This window comes from Mesoplodon bidens, assembly GCF_964165515.1.
Source record: "Mesoplodon bidens genome assembly, chromosome: 5".
In the NCBI taxonomy this organism is placed as follows: domain Eukaryota; kingdom Metazoa; phylum Chordata; class Mammalia; order Artiodactyla; family Ziphiidae; genus Mesoplodon; species Mesoplodon bidens.
Genome location: NC_138161.1, coordinates 35,223,328 through 35,245,021, shown reverse-complemented (window position 1 = coordinate 35,245,021; position 21,694 = coordinate 35,223,328). Strand labels below are relative to the sequence as shown.

Below are 21,694 nucleotides of genomic sequence, written 5' to 3'. Positions count from 1 at the left end.
CTCTCTATCCTGATCCTCTATGAGTGTCCCTCACTGGAATGGTGACTACGAAAAGCTAAGAAGGTGAAACAGAATGAGGGACATATTAATTTAGGACATGAATGATGAGAGAGAGGCCAGGTTATAGAGAGCTATTGAAGGGTTTTAAAGGAGATTGACATTGTCAGATCCACAGTTTAGATATGTTACTGGACTAAAAATGTGAGAGAAAGATTTGAGGGGGCAATGACCTCACACTAAATATAGCACTGCAAGATCTTCTGTCACTGGAGTTCTTTAAAATTGGTTTAAAACTGTAGGTCTCAGTTCTTTCCACACTATTCACATCAATCAATAAATTGGATGTATCTCTTGTGGATGGGTTCAAAATCATTTACTTCATTAAAAGAAAAAGATTTTTCTGAAGATTATGAGGAAAATAAAACTGCCATTTTCCAGAACTGTACAAATACTAGGATCCCTCTGATTATTGCCTCAAAATGAAAGAGAAATTTAATTGTTAATTCCACCTAAGTTATGTAATATAAGGATAAAACTATCATTATATTATTGAGGTAAATTATTCTTACTGCATATTTATATCCAAAGTAATCAAGTAATAGTACTTGAAATTTTTGGTCTATGTAGGTCATATAAAAGATACGTTTCTTTGTGCAAGTTTGAATCAACCTCTGCATTTTATTTCATAATTCAAAAATGATCCAGGTGCTTGATTTAAGCAGTTTTAAAAATATAGGTAGTATAGGTATAACTCACATTATGAAATAACTATCCTTTGGAAAAGTTTTCTTTAATTTAGAGTTTGAAAATGAATAATTTGAGATGCAATTGAAAATGTGTTATTTTAAAGAATTCTGTAATATAGCAAAGAATTACCACCTGATTTGTCTTTCATGAAAACATTTTCATATCATTAAATTGCTTAAAGTAAGTTGTACCTGTAGAAGCATAAATTATAAATTAAAAAGAATGATAGCATAACTTTTTTTTTTTTTTTTTTTGCCGTACCCGGGCCTCTCACTGTTGTGGCCTCTCCCGTTGCGGAGCACAGGCTCCGGATGCGCAGGCTCAGCGGCCATGGCTCAGGGGCCCAGCCGCTCCGCGGCATGTGGGATCTTCCCGGACCGGGGCACGAACCTGCATCCCCTGCATCGGCAGGCGGACTCTCAACCACTGCCCCACCAGGGAAGCCCCCGAGTTATCTGCCCTTTAAAAACATATTTAGGAAATGTATTGAAAATTAACTAAAAAGCTTATACTATTAAACTTTAAAAATGTCAACTTTCAGTTTTTATAGAGGAATTTTATAGCTTGAGAGAAACAATCCAGAAACTGCTCTGCATCTTTGTTTGTACGCCATTGTCTAATAGACCCTTATGAATTACTTTTAAAAAAACTAATGGGGGGGCTTCCCTCGTGGCGCAGTGGTTGAGAGTCCGCCTGCCGATGCAGGGGACACGGGTTCGTGCCCCGGTCCGGGAAGATTCCACATGCTGCAGAGCGGCTGGACCCGTAAGCCATGGCCGCTGAGCCTGCGCGTCCGGAGCCCGTGCTCCACAACGGGAGAGGCCACAACAGTGAGAGGCCCGTGTACCACAAACAAACAAAAACAAAAACAAAAACAAAAAAACTAATGGGGCTCCCCTGGTGGCACAGTGGTTAAGAATTCGCCGGCCAATGCAGGGGACACTGGTTCGAGCCCTGGTGCAGGAAGATCCCACATGCCGTGGAACAACTAAGCCCGTGTGCCACAACTACTGAGCCTGTGCCCTAGAGCTGGAGTGCCACAACTACTGAAGCCTTCGCACCTAGATCCTGTGCCCCGCAACAAGATAAGCCACCGCAATGAGAAGACCATGCTCCGCAACATAGAGTAGCCCCTGTCCACCGCAACTAGAGAAAGCCTGCACACAGCAATGAAGACCCAATGCAGCCAAAAATAAGTAAATTTATTTTAAAAAATAATAAATAAAAAATAAAATGAAAAATTATTTTTAAAAAGTTAAAAAAATAAAGGAGAGTGATCAAGCAATAAAAACTAATGACTGGATAGGGGCAGGGAAATGGGGAGATATTAGTCAGAGGGTACAAAATTTCAGTTATAAGACAAGTCTGGAAATGTACAACATGGTGATTACAGTTAATAATAGTGTACTATATACTTGAAAGTTTCTAAGAGAATAGATCTTAAATGTTCTCACTACAAAAATAAAATAGTAATTATGTGACCCAATGGAGGTATTAACAAAAGCTCTGGTGGTAATCATTTTGCAATATATAAGTACAGCAAATCAACACATTATACATATTTTTATATACTCTTGGAAGATGTATAATCAAACAATTCCTTGACTACCTGATTCATACAGCATGTTCCTTCTCTACACGAAGTATGCATGCACTTATTTTCAGCAACATGCCTATCTTCCTGGTTTCACAAACATGCCTTATTCATGCATTCTCAAGAGGGTGCTATCACCCCAATAGGGGTGAAAATTGATCCTTAAGGGAGGGCAAACAAAACTTAGATATTATCATCGTTATTGCCCTCCAGAGCATCGTAGCATATTTAAACAGATATGCAGTAGATCTGCAGTATTTAAATTTCACGGGGTGGAAGCAATTAGGAAAAAAATGTCTTAAAAGGCGTGTGTGTGTGTGTGTGTGTGTGTGTGTGTGTGTGTGTGTGTGTCATAGGTCAAGGGGCAATAATGACAAAAAGGTCACAAAACACTGTATTATTCATCGTAACTCTAGGCCTTCTGTTCAAGTGTCACCCACTAGATTCTGTTTATCTCAAAGTATCAATAGTATCTCAAGGATAATTGTTTCAGTTTTCTAGTTTGATGTGTAGATTCTACTTTTAGAATAGACAAGTAAAAAGTCCTGGCTGGGCCATTCCCATGTAACTAAATGTTCTTTTTGTAAAATGAGACAAAGACATTGGCCTCATATTCTTCCTAACAGTGGTATTGATGAGAGTTCTTATTCCCTTGCAAGATATTTCTCAAGTAGCTAAAAAAGACGGGATTTAAGTTTTAAATATTTTTGAAAGTGAAAAAAAAAGTTTTCAATTACTGCCAGCCTACTTCCAACTTAATTCTTTTATTCTTCTCCATTTTTTTTCTTTTTCCCTTGCCAATATATGCTGCCCCCGACTAAATGAGGGCAATAGTTGCCTGAGCAAATATAACATCAAAGGCCAGACAACTTAAGATAAAGAGCTGAAACTTTTACATTCTAATTTATTTTTCCTATAGACACCCATCATATTTTTAGTAAAAGACAAGGATATCTGTTCATATTTAATCAGTTGACTTTAAGGTCATAAGTTTAAATTGGAAAAAAGTTCCAGTATCTCTATATTGTTATATGCATATTATGAAAATTATTTATTTTCTTGGATAAGAAAATAATATAATCATTATACACATTAGTATTTAGTATACTGAAATCCATTTTTATTAATAGTTTTGTTTCCTAAAATCAGTTTCTATCTATGTAACTAACCATGGGTACATAAAACACTTGTTTCCTTATGAGTCAGGAATATTTTAATACTTGTTTTGTCTTGAGAAGTTTAATTAGAAAAGGCAGATATAATTATTATGACTTACTGATAGAAAAACAGAATTTTTGAATTTTAATGATTAGAAAAAAGTTTGCTGTTTTCTGACCCTTATCACAAGATATTTTATATCAAGTAGTATTTCCCCTGCAACTTGATGATATATACTTTAGTGATACCTAAATTGTTTTTGCTTTTCAACTGTACTTAAATAAAACAGTAAATGTCTCCTTTTATGCTGTGGCTAAACACACAATATCAACAGTAAGCATTGGACTGGAAACAGTTCTTTTCACCATCATTTTTATACACATTTGTTTTAATTATTTTGATAATTATAAAATAACTAGGAAATAAATCTGAGAAACTATCAAAAACTCTTGAAACATTGCTTTAAAATGTACATTTTTCAAATTGAGAAATAGGTTACTAATCTGTTAAACTAACTAGTATTTTTAACTGTTTCTCTCTACTTTGGCAAACTTCATTATATAATCATGTGTGTTAACCCCTCCTTCTCATACTCTTTTGCCCACTCAAACCCTTGTAGGCCTCCCACTGCCCTCTCTACAGTCTGGAAACTCTGGTTTCTAAGGCCATCATTGACCTGTGGGTCTCTGCACCTACTCCCTGAACTCTCTTGATCACCTGGTTCCCTTTGACACCCCTCATGTCTTCCCTCCCTGCCTTCCTTGTTCTATCAACCATGGCACTGTCTCTTTCACCTTGTTTCTCTTTACAATGTACATATTTCCTCAGGGGTTGTCCTGGGCCTCTTTTACTTTTTCCCTACTCTTTCTTTCTCAGAGAGCTCATCTACCTTTAGGCTTTGTCCATCTCTTTAATTCAGATAATGCCCCCCCATCTGCATCTCAGAATCGAACATTTTGTTCTAAACTACAAATATAAATTTGGAAACTGCCTGCCTGAGATCTCTACATGGTATCTTGTTGGCTCCTGAAATCACTGAATCCAAAACTGTAATCACCCTCCCTACAAATTGTGATGCCTTTCAAAAACTATTATTATTAGAAGTATCATCATCTCTCTTCTAGTAACCATGGGTGAACTCTTGAGTCATTTCAGTTGCTCCTTCCTTTTCCTTGTCTGTAACATTCAGCCAGTAACCAAGTCACAGCATCCTTATTCTTCATTTTCTTTTTCCTGTATATACTCCTATGCTGTTTTTCTATTAATATGGCATTTCTTTAAACTTCTAAAGTTTATAAAGCATTTTTTCATGCATAACTTCACTTAGTACAACCAACCAGCAAAGTCAGTATTCTTTTTATAATTTTCATTCTGAGGCTGTATAACACAATGGTTATGAATTCAAGTTTGGAGACAGTCTGCCCACATTCTGATCCTGGCTGCTTTACTTCCTAGCTGCATCATCTGTGGCACATTACTTAATTTTTTGGAACTTCACCTTCATCATGTCATAAATGGGGATTATAATGATACCTATCTTACTGGGCACTTGTAAGAATTAAAATATTAAATGATGTTGTCTTTGGAATTATGCCTTGCATGTAATAAGTGTTTAGTAAGTGTAAGTTCTAACTATATTACAAATAATGGAAAGTTATACAACTTGAGGTTATATATTGTGACAGAGTACTAAAATTCATGTCATTTGTTTCTATATCCCATGTTTTACTCACTGTATACACATAATTTTGCCTATTTTCTAATTTCTATAAGAGAAATTCTTTATTTAATGAAGACTCGACTAGGTTATAGTCAGAAAATTATCTGAAAGCGTAAAACTGCAATGGAATTTGTGGTTATATAAGTCAGTTAGTAGAGTTTACCTCTTAGTATGTTTTCACTCTGTGCTCCCACTGTTCCTATACAGTTTTTTTTTAATGGGTCCCAGGAATAACATTAAAGCAATTATGTATATATCCCTGGATGGTTGTTTAGAATGTCTGCTAAGTTATGAATATTTAGGTATTTCATGAGTTTTGACATCTGTCATTTGGAATGTTAAAAGTTTCTTTTTCCCCTCTGAAAAAGACACAGTGATTTTCCATAAAGTTTCAAGAAGTTTTGGGACAACTTTGACACAGTATTTGTATACATTCATGTACCAATTTGTGAGGGACTGTTGAGCCATGATTCTGGATGCTTATTTTAATATATTTTTAGTGTAATTAGAGTCTCTTGGATATTTCTTTACTGTTTAGGTAAGCTATAGCATTTATTTCTGAATAGCTTTCTTTATATTACTTAAAAATTAATACAGTATGTTCATTTCAGATTAAGATATGTGTTCTATAATAGCATATTTCATATTGTTTCCCTCTGTACTATATATATAATTTCTAACCTGAAGAATAGAAGTTTACTTAGATATTCTTCATACCCTTAGGTTTTTTGGTACAATTACATTAAATTCACTTAATTGTGTATCTATATGTACAGAACATTTCATTGTATAAAGTAAAAGTCACAAACCTGAAATGCAGCCCTTCCCACGTAGTCCAGATAAGTACCCAAACACTCTCTCTACATAAGGAAGAAGGAAGAAGAACCAGAAGTGAATATCCACCATTTGAGTCCGCTCTTTAGAAAGAATCTTCCCATAAACAATTCTGCTTGTATATCTTTGGACAAAACTTAGACACAGCACCATAAAGGAGAGCCATAAAGGGAAGTTAGGAAATGTATCTTTTCTTGAAATCAGTTTATCTAGCTAAAAAAAAAAAAATAGATAAGCTTCTTAGACTGAAGGAGATTTGTCTCTGACATAGAAGATGATGTTTAAGCTGGTCGTTGAAGAATGGACAGAATTTCTGGAGGCGTTTGCCTTTTTGACTTGTAACAGGCATTACAAGCCAAGGACTAACTGGAGAGAAGATGTGGAAGCAGGAAACATAGACTGTATCATATTACTGTGGGTCATCTGGTTTGCCTGAAGCAAGTTGTGTATATTGGGAGATAAAGCTTAAAGGTGAACAAAGAAACTCTACTCATTCAGGGACAAATAATAGTGATGAGCATTTCCACATGGAATAGTTTAATGAAATGGTTGGATACCATGAAAGTTAAGCATACAACTGATTAAATCACTAGTTGTGTTGCTTCATTTCTGTGTTCTTTTCTCTACCAAACCATTTCTCTAAACTTTTATGGAAGTATAGAGACTGACTTAGCCTTATGGAAGATTTTAAGGTTTACCTGTGTAGAGGGTGGTGATGGCAGTTGTTTACGTCGCATCAAACCTCTCTAGGAGACTTGTGCATAATAGTTTAAATATTATTATTTTAAAGACATAGATTGTTTGTGGTTTTGAACCCTCCCATTTAATTGCCTTGAAAGCCAGTTGATAGGCTAATTCATAAACTTGCCATGACATTTTTAAAATTCGAAATCCATTTTATTCAGAGCAAAGGGAGACACCTGAAGCAAGCAAGTACAATTACTGAGAACCTTTCTTCTTGCTGGGGGAAGAAGTTCACAGTGTTTCCTACAAGCCACCGTGCTGCTAGGGAACTTTTTTCTCGTTTCTTGGGCACCAGCGGCCTGAGACGAAGCAAGAGCTGACAGCAGGGAAGTAGAGAAGGATAACTAGCTGTTGGCAGGAACTTGGAGGGATAGAAGCATCATCCAAAGGCAAACTGATACTGGTTCTTTGATTAAGTTATAAGCAGGTAGTTAAATCTCTCTACTAGGGAGTTAGAGTTGCTGCCTACAGAAGAAAGGCTGTGGGAGACTGAACCTCAGAAAAGCTACATCCAGGCTGTGCCTTGAAAGAGCATTAGATTCTTACAGAAATATTCATCTAGCCTGGGAATGATACCAGGATTGAGTTAAATGGATGTTGGTTATGAAGTATAGAGGATTTAAATGAACATTTTCTTTCCAATCTTACTTCCTATGGTTATATGCTTCCCTTCTAAATGCATCTGCTTAGCTCTTAATAATTCATTAGGGAAGTGTGTTAATCTCTATTACTATGTATGTTTGATGTGATCACAGGGAACTGACCCTGACTTAGTGGTAACATATCCTAAATTACAGGCAAATTTTAGGGAAAAATAGTACAGTGTGACTCCACTACTAAACTTTTGAGTCTAAACCTAAAGTTAGAATAGCCACAAAGCCACATTTATAATCAATTTTATAATCAGCCAATATATTCTTTGTTTTTGCATTACTGTCTTCCTCGCTTGTTTTCTACCACCTAGAAAGGTGTGGAGTCTTTCAGTGGGTGCCCTGTTCGCATGCAAAACTTTTACACTTTTTACAGGGCTGTCCATTAGCAAATCATTTTCTAAGACATTTGTTAACTACTTGCAGAAAAATCTGAATTCAGTTAGGATTTTATTAAAGAACCCCCTTTTTTCCCCCCACAATTCCTCCCTTATTCCCACTTCACTCCCCGTCAAAGAGTATCATGAGTCCTCTGCTTCATGTAGCATCTAAATGGTTTTGGAATGAATGGCAAAAGTCCATTACTGTTGCTATCAATTTTCTTAAGAAAATGTTATCTAGCTCTTAAAAATTGTGTTTGCATAAAAATAACACATTCTCAGTTCAGTCTCGTTTGTTTTGTTCATTGTCTTATCCTTGTTTGATGATACTGTTATTTATTTAAAAAAAAATTGTGCCACGAAGATGGAATGTAGGTCAAAGTATATAGAGCAACATGAACAATTCGAAATTCTACCTCCTATTGGCATGGCAGTCAGAGGAGAACTCCAGAGGAGGCCTCTGAGAAATAGAGAGCTGAAGTTATCTTCTGATATACATCTTCCCCTCCCTGGCGACATGGATATGCTCCTCTTAATCCATCCCCTTTCCACCCCAAAGCACTTTTGTCTGTTTTTCTTATGGTCTTATAAAGACCAATTTTGCAATCAGTTAAAAAAAAAATTGTTAGATACTTTCTTTATCTGAGTCCCTGTGCTGTGAACTGTATAATCAAAAAGTAAGACAGAACTTTCCATAAGCAATCTGTAGCCTACTAAGGGAAGCAGATTTCCTTCATTTTTTTCTTTCAACACAGGTTTAATAAATCCTTGAATGGGTACTCTGTGCCTGTTATTAGATTAGGCAGTAGGGATAATAAATAAAAATATAGGATAACTAGGATATAGGATGTCTATCCCCAGTCTGAGACAAGCAAAAAAAAACAAAAACAAAAACAAAATTTTTACACTATTTAAGTAATTGTTTTAACAAGGGAAAAATTTACATCTAAGTACTAGTGGAAGCACAAGCACCAAAACCTTCCTGCAAAAGTTAAAAAAGGCCTCATGGAGACCAAACAGCTATCACTTGGAGTAGTAACAGCAGGAGTAGCAGAACACACAAGGCACAAATGGAGCACAGGTCAGTATAATTTATTTGTACACTTGAGAATGGAATTGGAAATATATACCTTTACACCTTTTTATAGCTCTTTCATTACCTTCCCTAATGCCTGTACATTCATAGTAGGTTTCCAGCTAATGTTGTTCAAATTAAGTACCTAATGCCAGATACAATGGAAAGAATACAGATGATATAGGTTTGAATACTAACTTTGTTATTTTATACCATATAACCTTAGATAGTTATATTACCTTCCTGATCTATTATCTGAAAATAGGAATAATGTCCCCTCCCATATTGAGGGGGTTTTGCGACTATTATCTGAAATAACTGCTAAAAATTCTAGCACAGAGTCTGTGTATCTAGAGGGCTCTCAAGTAATTACTATTGCTTTTATTATTTTAATATAGTTTTATGATTACATTTCATTTATTTAAAGCATTTTTCTGTTTTCGTGATTTAAATGAAAGCATCAAGAAACATATAATTACCTGTCAATATAATAATGGTAATTCTTCAGCATTTGAAACGACTGGTTTATAAACGTGTCTATGTTTATTCTACCACACTTGTAGGTAATATAACGTTAACCTGATTTTGTACTTACAGACATTGATAGTTAAGAGAATTTTTTGTTTGCTTGTTTTATTTTGATAATCTTCTTATCAAAACACTGAGGTAAGCAAGTGTTCACTCCCTATTCTATGCTTTATTGATGGGAACTTATCACCCAAAGCAATTCTAATCATGTAGATAAGTAAAGGTATTGATTGGTTTGGCCATGGTCCAAGCATAGTTCAAGTTGAAAATTGTTTTCCCAAGTGCCCAGAGCTCATTTGGCTATTGCCTCAAGACTTTTTATGCATAATTAATCAGGGGAAGGCTGGGGAGAGCAGGACAGAATGAGAGTCCTCACTACCGCAGCTCCAATAGAAGCATTATTTCTGGCCCCTTTAAGCTGTCACAGTGTCAGAGGCATGAACCATAGTCACGACAGTATTATTGGATGGAGCAAGACAGCAACTATTGTGCTTGATTCAGGCCACCATGCCCTTTATCTAGGGGATGAAGGACTGGAAGTTATCATGTCTTTTGTTCAAAATATTAGTTTGTAAATTTGTTATAGGAATTTTAAGGAAACCTAATAGTATACTAATCCTTTTTTTTAAATAGGAAATATATATACATACACATATATACCATAAACTGCCTCAGAATTTAAAATTTACGAGTGCAAAGCTTACATACTAAGATGACCCATTCTCTCCCAGGTGTTTAGTTAAATATACTACCTGTCAGAAAATCATAGAATAAACAAATAGAAAAAAATAAAGCATTCATTTCTCACAGTATAGTTTTCAGTTCTTTGGTTATACCCTCAGATATCACTGCTATTGCTCTCTTTCATCAGTGTCCTCTCTTGTTACTCTATCTATTATAGGCCTTCAGGTTTTAGTTCAACTCGCCAGCACTTAATACTGTTGAGCACTGTTTCCTCTACGAAGCACTACTTCTCAGGGCTCGGTCTCCCGTCTCCCACCCGCCATGGTTTTCCTCTTCTCTCTCTGGCCCTTCCTCTGCCAGCTTTTCCAGGCCCCTCTTCCTCTACCCCAACTAGCCGTATGAGTGTGCCTCAGGCTTTGTCCCATTATACTCTCTTTTCTGCCTCTATTCGCTGAGTATTCTCCCCAGGCAATTTCATCCACTCCATGGCATCAGTTACCCTGTATGTTTCTAAAAGCTATATACATGCCTAGTATGCAAAGATTTTTTTGTTTTGTTTTTTTTATTTTTTTTTATTTTTTTTTTAATTTTTTTGGTACGCGGGCCTCTCACTGTTGTGGCCTCTCCCGTTGTGGAGCACAGGCTCCGGATGCGCAGGCTCAGCAGCCATGGCTCACGGGCCCAGCTGCTCTGCGGCACGTGGGATCTTCCCAGACCGGGGCACAAACCCGTGTCCCCTGCATCGGCAGGCAGACTCTCAACCACTGCGCCACCAGGGAGGCCCTTGTTTTCAAGGGAAATTCTAGAATTCCAAGATTGAGTTCCTAAGACTGACTCTTCCCCCTTCCCTGTATATTGACTTAATTTTCAGTCCGTCCTCCCTAACTGTCATCTCTGGGCATTTATATTTGCTCTTGGAGGAGGTTTGCCGCCATTCTCTCCTTTCCTCCCCTACAGTTTTTTGTTATTTCACTGCATACTGATCCCATAAGCCTTTTTTGAGCCTTCTCCCCAACTTCCTCTCTTTAAGGAAATATGTATTTTTATATTTGTTTAATTCTGTCTTTCTTCCTCACTCGATTGTAAGCTCTGTGAGGAAAGGGACCACGCTGATGTACACTGAGCACGTTATCTGATACACAAGATACACTTCAGTAGCTTTAAAATTAGAATTTTGTGTTATAGTTGAGCATATGGTCAATATAGGGAATCATGGGGCTCAGAATATAATCACTGACTTGCACCTTTTGAAGGAAGAGTGTACACTAGGGAGGCTCCAGGGAGAACTCAGAGACCGTAGCATTTGATTTTAAAATAGTCTTCAGTACAGGTAAGAGGAATGGGCATTAAAGTTTGTTTGGTTTTTAAAAATACTTTCATTAGGACTTACCATATATACATACACACATATATATATTTATATACATTATATGTGTATATATAGATACACTTGATGTCAACAAAGAGTTACCTAAAGTCCGCAGGATGGAGGCTGTGATAAGACTTTAAGGGTAAATCCCAGTAGCACTGCTGAGTTTTGTTCGGCTTGTCTTTATCTCCTCTTCTGGGTCTGACTGTCATATTTTGTTTCTGTACCTCAAAAGAGATGATGTTAGACCTTTATCAGTTGTAGAGGGAAACATCCAACCTTGACAAATATTTAAGGAGTACCTGTTGTAGGTATAATACACGGGAACATGCTGTGGTGAATGAAGAAGAGAAGTGTAGTGTAGCCCCTGCCCGGAGCCACAGTGATCAGTGTCAAAGGTGGGATGGAGCAGTAGATAGCAAGTTTATTTTTCTAAAAAGGGAAATCACACTCCCTAATATAGAAAAATATTTTATTCTGTGCCTCACCTTCTGGTGACTTGATGGCCTTGAGAAAGACGGAAGCATTTGATTTTAAAATAGATACTTCCTTTTAAGAGTTAGTCTTCAGTACAGTTAAGAGAAGTAGGAGCTAAAGTTTTTTATATTCTCATTAAAACTGTACCTTATTCTCATATATACAGAAACTTGGTATCAACAAAGAGTTACATAACATCCACAGCATGGAGGCTGTGATAGACTTTAATTAATTCCTAGGTAAAATTAGTATGTATTACAGTTTAGAGAAACAAAACACACAAACCGGCTAATCAAAATGTTCAGCTAACAGAGCTGGGGCTTTTTTCATTAGTTGTATTGTCTCGAATTTCATCACTGCAACAGCTGGCTTCTTGTCAATTTATAGTTTGGACCTTTACATCAAACAGCAAAAAATTAATTACAGGAAAAGGAATCCCAATAGGAATTTCGCGCTTAGAGATTTTTCACAATTAACCAGGCATGAATGGTGCTGTTTATAGAGGAAATGGAAAGGGAGAAAAGGAACTGCATAGAATTTTCTAGAAGCATTAATTAACCATAGGAATGTTAGTCACTTGCTTCCCTGTGTTTGTTTTAAAGTTGTTTAGCTAAAGCTTTCAGCCTTCTCATTTCTGAAAGCATCCACTTCTGTTACTATATTAAATGCAATGAATCATGGCCTGAACTGTGAGTTTTCTTACAAAATGTCCCAAGTGACAGCTCAAAAAATTACCATCCTCCCTTCATTTTGAAACGAGTACCATCCTATGTATTACCTTAGTGATCATAATTATAATTTAATGAGCAGAAAGAGCATGCTTTGTTGGTTAGTGCCAGGTTACTTGTAATGCATATTTTGGACTTGGAAGTCTTGTTCTCAGGAGTCACACTCATTGCCTCTCTGCACTATAGTTAGTTTAAATGTGACTTTTCTAAGCCTCTTATCTGTTGAGTAAACCAGCCGAAGATTTTTAAAATGCTTTCCTCAATTTAGGCTTCTACTTTTTTTTCTTTTTTATGTAGCTTAGAAACCCTTACTTGTGTTTCATTCTTCTAGTTCCTAACATTCTAATACAGTGAGTAGCTCTTACCCTTTTTAAGACTCAGATGCCTGGAGCATCTGAAGAACACCTTTCTCTCCTCAGAAAAATGCACAGATGAACATACATACAACATTTTGCATAAAATATCAGGAGTCAGTAGGAAAGCATGAACCCCAGGTTATAAATGCCTGTTGCTTTCACTGAGGAATGTATACATATATTATGTATGCATGTAAACATAACATACTTATATATAATTTAGAAATATATATACACACATATTTCTTAATTTGGTTAAATTAAAATGCTGATTCCGATCATGTGTTCCCTATTCCATCAAGTTATCTGTACTAAAACAAATCAATTACCTTCTTTGCCATTACCTGAATAAATTTAGATTTCTTATCCATCTTTATATACAGCAGGCCTTACTTATAAGCTTATTTGGGTGAGCATGTTTCACTGTACTGTCTCAAATGCTGCCACATTTCCTAAGTAATCTGTAGACCATAGCTGAGAAGAACATTCTTAACTTGTTTTAATGATAATATTTTTCTTCATTAGGTTTGTGAGCTGAGAACTAGTGTAGGATACTAACGGGCATTTTCCACTTTTCTCTTTTCAGTCTGAGAATGGTTCACTGTTATCCAAGGTCACTTTGAAAGTCTTTCTGCAATTTGCTTCCATTTATTTTATGCTTGTGTTTACAGTTTTGAACCAAATATGAATTTAATGTTGCATTTGTCTATATTAAACTTAATTTGCCCCTTGTCAGATCATTTACAACAGAGATAACATTCAAAAGCCACTCTGTAAAATGTTTTGTCTGCAATCACTAATGGAATTTTTCTGTCTATTTCTTTGTTGTATGCAACTTTCTATGTCTTTCAATTTAAAAAGAAGCCTCTCCAGGAGATTTTTCAGAGAATCTAAATTAGTCTGTAATAGAGATTAATAAATGATTCTCTAATAGAATAGGGTCTTCTTCATGTCATATTTTTTTAAATAGTTCTTTTTTCTAACTCAGAAGTTTAATTTCATATTCCATATTATGTAAGTATGCTTATTGGAATGTTCTTTAAAGTAGTGACATACAAAATCCTAAATTGGATTATGATACCAAACATTTTTACCACTTTCATCTTTTTCTTACACTTTTTTCCAAGTACTTAATTTGCCCTCATGTAATAAATTTTCTTCTTAATAGTTAATAGTTTTAGATGTTATTGAAAAGATAAATGAATGTTTAAGATCAATGTATGTTAGAAGGCACTAAAATGAAGTCTTAAATTTAAGTAATAAAGAGTACTTTTAAAGTAGAAACTTAAACATATACATTAAGGAATATAATTTGCGTGTGTGTTAAACATTATTTTGAGAAACAATTTACTACCTTGTGCCTGTGTCTTCAAATAATTAGCAATGTTCAAAACTTGGGAAATGTTTTCTCTTAGAATCCTATCTGCTATTTACCTTTTGAACCAGTATCTTACTTATTCAGTTGATGTTAGGGAAATATCAGACAAGTGTACAGAGATGCATTTATAAGACTGGTCTTTTTTTATAATGCTAGAATATTAGGAAAAGCCAAAATGACTAACATGAGGAAAATAGTTAAATAAAATTGCATTTTATGCACAAAATGGAATACCGTCATGGTGATAATATACTTATTAACATGGAAAGTGTTTATATTAAAATTCAAAATAGTATATAATATATCTACCTTTTTTCAAAAACTAGTTGTAGGTAGGTAGGTAAGATAGATAGATAAATAGATGGATATGTATATAAGTGTAGGTATGGATATAGATAGAGATATATATAGCTATTGCTATAGATATAAATAAAAATAAATAAAATATTTATCAACAGGGAAACAGTGATGTCATTTCACTTGGGCTGCTATAGTGAAATGCCAAAGACCAGGTAGCTTATAAACAATAAAGGTTTATTTCTCACAATTTCTGGAGACTGGGGGTCTGAGATCAGAGTGCCAGCATGGTTGAGAGAGGGACCTTTTCCAGGTCATAGACTTCTAGTGATATCCTTTTGTGGTGGAAGGAGAAAGGGAGCTCAGTGGAGTCTCATATTTATAGAGCACTTTCATAAGGGCTCTACCTGCATGACCTAAACACCTTCCAAAGGTCCCACATCCTAAGACCATCATACTGAGGGTTAAATTTCAACATATGAATTTGGGGGGGACACTAACACTCAGACCATAGCAAGTGGCTATCTGATAAGATTTCAGATATTGTGTGTGTGCATTTCATTGTGATTTTTTAAAATAATATATCAGTACGTTACTTGTACAATAAAAATAATAAAAGAAAATATAACACTATAATAATAGTAGCTAAGATTTATTGAGCTACATATTTTGTGTCTTGTACTCTTCTAAATAATTTGCATCTGTTACTTCATTTAATTGTAATTGTGCTACTCTTCAATCATTGTTTACTCTGTAGATCATAAGGATGTGAATTTTCATGGTAGAATGTTCAAATAAGTGACAATAATGTAATTTCACATTATATCAGTTTTTGAATGGAGTCCATGAATCCTTGAGGCTCCGTGTGTGTGTGTGTGTGTGTGTGTGTGTGTGTGTGTGTGTGTGTGTGTCTGTTTCTGGGAGCAGGTAGTTAGCTTTTAATCAGATTATGAGATGGGTTAATACTGCTTCCAGTAGTTTTGGTCAAACTCACCATTCAATTCTGTACTGATAAAAACGAGGCTTCCAAGGAGGGATACTAAGAGAGAAGCTAAACTATACACTGGAGAAAAATTTTTGTTTTTACCTCATTAGTCTACCTTGAGGCAGATAGAAAAGATGGCAAGCAACAGAAATTGTGACCCGGGTCACATTTTCAAGAAGACTGGGAAGAAATTAGGAGATGAGGAGGCCCTCAAATGCCAGGAGTGTTTCAACCAGAACAGAGCTATAGTTTTAGAAGTTTGCCTAAAATGTTAATTTTAGGTGGAATAGAATCATCTGTATACGATATATATACTATAAAAATATATACTATATAGCATAATGTATACAATATATAGCATATATGTGTGTGTATAATATATAGTATAACTATAAATAACCCCTGAGAGCTTGTTCAGGGGTTGCAGGATGAACATGTAGTAGGAATAATGAAGGAAGAGTGTAGAGAGGGGATTCCTAACATAGCAACCTGATTTGCCCTATCAATCTGGGTGTCTTGTAGCAAAATTACTTTCACAGTCAATTCTGCCTTTTAAGATCTAAAATAGATAATTCAAAGAACATTAATACTTGACTTAGGGAAATGTGTTTGTATTATTAAATATACGAATAAACGCATCAGCGTAGAATTTCCACACTTTAAAGTAAAGAATAATGTTGTACCATGAAACCAAGTGAAGAAGAGCCAAATAGCTGCCTTGAATTCATCCTGGTTGCTTGTGTGTCTGCTGCAGAGTTGGGCTGGTCAGTTCCCTCCTCAGAATGATGGGAGCCAGAAGTTTTAGGTTTATAGTAACTCTCACTTACTGGCTTTTATGTCATTCTTTCCTGAGCAACATCAGTAATGAGTGTGTAATGTAAAAGCTGCCAAACATTGAAAGCTTTAGCTAAGCCAGACCCTGTACCAAGTGCCTTACATACCTCGTTTGAACCTTAAAAGAGCTTTTATGAAACTTGTTATCCTATTTTACAGATGAGGAAACTGAGTCCCAGAGAGATTCAATTGCCTAAATTCATGTTTCTCATAAATGTCCTCATTGGAATTAAAATCCATGCAGCAGGCAGTCATCAAATCCTGTTATTTCCACCTCAAAAATGCCATTCTTTTCTCCATTCCCACTGCATCTGGTCATCTCTCTTTTTTTTTTTTTTTTTTTTGGCCACTCCGTGCGGCTAGTGGGATCTTAGTTCCCCAACCAGGGATCGAAACTGGGCCCTTGGCAGGGAAGGCACAGAGTCCACTGGACCACCAGGGAACTCCCCTGGTTATTTCTTATCTTATACTTTGAATTCCATGTTAGCTTTCCTACCATTCAGCTATTTCCAATATCCAGTGTCTCCTCCACATTGTATTTACCAGAGATACTTTAATAAAAACACATTTGAGCTTTGCATCCCCCTACTTAAAAGTAGCTTAAGGTTTAAAGATTGTAAGGCCCATCCTAATCTAGCTCATCCTGCCTGTCTCACCTCTTCTCCTTATCACAAGCCCTATTTCATGGCTAAACCAAACTCCTTACTACATCTCACCTTCTCACTCAACACATTTGCACATCATTCCATTATCTTGGAATCTCTGTCCACATATGAGAGTTTGGTCAATGTTTGCACTATATTTCCATGGTATCTGCTTCTAAGCAATACGGGAGAGTGGTAACCAAGAGTGAGGGTGCTAAAATCAAACTGTCTGGGCTAATAGGCCCCACTACTTAATAACTCTCTGTGCCTCAGTTTCCTTACCTATAAAACTGGGTCAATAATAGTAAGTACTTCAGGGTTGTTGAAAATGAAAGGAATTAATTCATGTGCAATGCTTAGAATAGTGCCTGGCAAATAATAAGCCAACATTAAGCTTTTGTTGTTGATTCTACTATGATAACATAATGGCAGTGATATAACAATCTCCCCCCAGAAAGGCTAAAGAAATTGCTTATTAATACTGGAGTCAACTCAGAGATTCATGGTCATACCAAAATAAAAGTATTTTGCCTATAGAGAGCTTGGATCCGGTTTGTGGGCTATTATACTTTAGCTACCCTATGGCATTTCTGGTCTCTCCTAAATTCCCAACTAGTTGAAATCCCACTAGTACTAGGACATATAATTTTCTCCAGACAGTACCTTCGGTATCAGCAATGAATACGCTGGACTACAATTCTGGAGGTGCATCTTTTTTCTGGTTGAATGGATGATGGAGCAAGCTATGCCATGGGTTCACTATGGGCTGATGTGAATCAGGCTCCAGACCTAGGCAGGACTCCTAAGTGTAGCAGAGGGAAGTTCCCATATCACTTTAAGACACCATAAAGTAAATAAAGGCCCGCAGAGTTAGAAATCTGGTTCCCTCCTCTGTCACATAGCAGACAACAATATAAGAAATATCGTTTAGACTGAAATACTCGAATTAAGGAAAATTTTTGCAGACACTTTAATTTTTATGAAGCTGCTGCAGACATATTTGGATGTTATTTTTATTTTGATGACTATAGTCCTGAAAAGTTAAATGTAAATTGAAGTGTTTCTTAGCAGAGTTTACCATTTAAAGCAACTCTACGGTAAATCATTTTGAATTACATCATAGCCTTGTTAGTTTTTATTTATTAGAATATTAATATGCTAGCTTCTTTTCTGCCTTCTTTTTTATTGAAGTATAACTGACTAACATTACATTAGTTTCAGATGTACAACACAATGACTCAGAATTTGTATATATTGCAAAATGATCATCCAGTCAGTCCAGTTAAGATCCATCACCCTACATAGTTACAAAAATTTTTTTTCTTGTGATAACAACTCTCAAGATCCTCTCTCCTAGCTAACTTTCAAATATGAAATGCCGTATTATCAACTATAGTCACCATGCTGTACATTACATCCCCATATTTTTTAATTTTTATTTTATAACTGGAAATTTATATCTTTTGACCCTTTTCACCCATTTGCCCAACCCCCAGCCCTACCTCAGGCAACTACTGGTCTGTTCTCTGTATCCATGTGCTTGTTTTTTGTTTGCTGGTTGGTTGTTTTTATTGTTGTTTTTAGACTCCACATATCAGTTAGATCATACGGTATTTGTCTTTTTCTGTCTGACTTATTTCACTTAGCAACTATTTACTTTAAAGTAGGACACACTTGTATCCGCTACGGTACTTTCCAACTCAAAGGAGAAATCTGTGGCTTAGAAAATTGCAGCATTAAAGTGGCAAATGTAAGTAAATTTTGGAAAACAGTGTTTAATTTTTAGGAGAAAAAAAAAAGAAGCCATAGAATTGAAATCTAACCTGGGGAAAACAATAGGAGCCAGTCTATTAGACCACTAATATCTAAATTTGATTTTCAGAAGGAAGAATGTATAATATGTAGGTGTTATTATTTTATTTCATTTTTAAGTGTATCAGGTTTCTGGTTCTCATCATTATAATGAGAAATAATATCAAATGGGTTCCCAACTAAGTGTCCCAGCGGTACACACACACATATTTAAATTAAAGATATACATCTAATGGTGGCACATGGATCTGAGAAAGGGGTGGGGAAAATGAATAATAAAAGTGATGACTTGGGTTTCTGTAGCACCTGAAGTTTAAAACGTACTTGCCTGATGTGATGAGGCAGAAAGAACTTTGGATTTTAATGAGAAGAACTAAATTTTAACGGTTGCTTTTCTAGTTATTATCCATGTGAGGCTGGGCAAATCCCTTAACTGTCTAGAGCTTTGGATTTCTCATCTGTGAAATGGATATAATAGAGAGTTCCTTCGAGGATCAAAAAATAATGTACATACAGCCTTTGTAAATTGCAAAGCGTTGTACAGATTTCAGAGATTATAGAAATAGAGATCTCAAAAATTACTCTGAGACTTCAGAGATTATTTCAGAGATGAAATAGGTATGACAGAGATACTGTTCTCAGCTTGTGCATGAGGAAAATGAGATGTAGAGCAAGGAATGTGTGACCAGGCTAAAACCGTGCCCTGGGCTTTTGAGTCCAAATGCTGTCGGTACTGCATGCTAGACTATGCTGTTTCTAAGCCAGGGTTGTGCATCATTTATAGGGCACAGCTATAGTAAATTATAACCTAAGCTGATTTCAAAGACTTTAAAACATACAGTTATTGAGTTATCTTAATAAGAAATGCTAATATTACCAGGTGATGTTTATGTTTGTTTTCAAATGCAGGTAATGAATTTGGGCATCCTGAATGGTTAGACTTCCCAAGAAAAGGAAATAATGAGAGCTACCATTATGCAAGAAGGCAGTTTCATTTAACTGATGATGACCTTCTCCGCTATAAGTTCCTAAATAACTTTGACAGGGATATGAATAAATTGGAAGAAAGATGTCATTGGCTTTCAGCTCCACAGGTAAGCTCTTTACTCTAAATGTTATGTTTTAGTCACCAGTGTTGTACATGCTTAGAATGGCAATTGATTTAAATCTATATGCAGATCTTTTAAACAGCATTTTATTATTCAGTGTGTAGTGCCCTGTGACATACTTCAGGTTGTCAAAACATGTTACTGAAGTCTCCCCAATAGATAATGAAAATCTTAAACATAATTCCCTGCTTGCATTCCTGGTTAGCTTGTCGTTGTTGTTTAAATTTAGTAATTTTTATTTCATTTGGTTAAAGTAAATGACAAAAGCTCCCCATGGAATCCACTTTGGAAATTGCTGTGGAAATATCTTAATTGTTTTGACTATTTTTCTTTATATAAATAACTATGCTGTCATAAAGAAACTGCTTTGACAACATGGATATTTCTTTATTCCTTTTTTTCCTTCCTTTACTGGTCTCTAACTTGTCATTTCAATAGATGCCATTATACCTCCATGCTGTTTTGTATTTTTCATGAGCCTGACTCTCCTCTTGAATTAAAGTCTCAGTTTTCAATAAGTTTTAGAAAATGTAATTAACAGGTTCAGATTTTATGCAGTGTTTTTTTTTTTCCCTTGCAAAAATTAGCATATAATATGTGTTACTTATAATCCATTTACTTTCTACTGGTGCTGTTTGAAATTACTGTTGATGTGTTTTTACTTTGGTGTCTCTGATTTTTTTTTTAATGGTTGAACAAAGGTACTTATATTTTCAGTAAGATTGGCTACATGACACAAACGTCCTAATCGCATTTATTAGTAGTGCTGTTTCCAGAAGAGAGAGCAAAATGATGCTCCTTTTCAATAGGAACAATGTTGAATACCAAAAGGCATGCTGTTTGCTCTAGAGCCTTAGCTCACATTTCTAAATTACCAAGAGTGGCGCTGCTGACATGCATGGAAATAAGTCCTATCAAAGCTGGGGCTGGAAGAGGGTAGGGTTGAAAAAACAAAGCCTTCTCACTACCTACTGTAAAATGTGGTGTATAAAATAAGAGCTTGTAGATGTAATTCCTTTTCAGACTTTCTCTATTATTAGGCAAAAAAAAAAAAAAAAGTATACTGTGAAGGACTCTTGGTGGTTTTTGAATCTGACAAAATCGTGCAATAATGTAAAGTTTTTAAGAAAACAACAACTTCAGAAATCTGGATATAATAACAATGTTACATCATATTTTGAAAAGTAATTTTATATACCTTACCTCATTAAGGACTATAACAAAAGTCTTAAAGAAAATTCACTTATAAGTAGATCTAATACACACACACACACAGATGCTTTATGTATAGCACAGGTGCTATATTTTTAGCTAAAACCTAAGCCCAAACCCTAATCCTCTGTCTGTGCTTTGTTTGAAGTTGGCAAGTTGCTGGTGAGGTTTTTATACTCCTTAAGCAATTTTTTGAGACTGCTGTTGGCCTAGAGTTTGATAGGGCAAGATTTGTTGCAATCTTGTTCAAAAAATATAACATGCTAGGATTTTCATTTTTGGCTTAATAACTAACAAGGCTGTTAATAAAGACAAAAACAACTTTTTTTGTAAAGAATTTACTTGTAGCAGCATCTGGGTATTATTTAAATGTATTATG

General features: G+C 35.6%; 1 protein-coding gene across 1 annotated transcript in view; it reads left to right on the top strand.

Annotated features, from left to right (window-relative positions):
- GBE1 (1,4-alpha-glucan branching enzyme 1) overlaps positions 1-21,694 on the top strand; it is a 296,584-nt gene that overhangs the window by 236,711 nt on the left and 38,179 nt on the right. Inside the window, exon 13 of the mRNA XM_081235731.1 lies at positions 19,904-20,088. Coding sequence (XP_081091857.1) covers positions 19,904-20,088 — 185 coding nt within the window. The remainder of the gene's footprint in view (positions 1-19,903; positions 20,089-21,694) is intronic.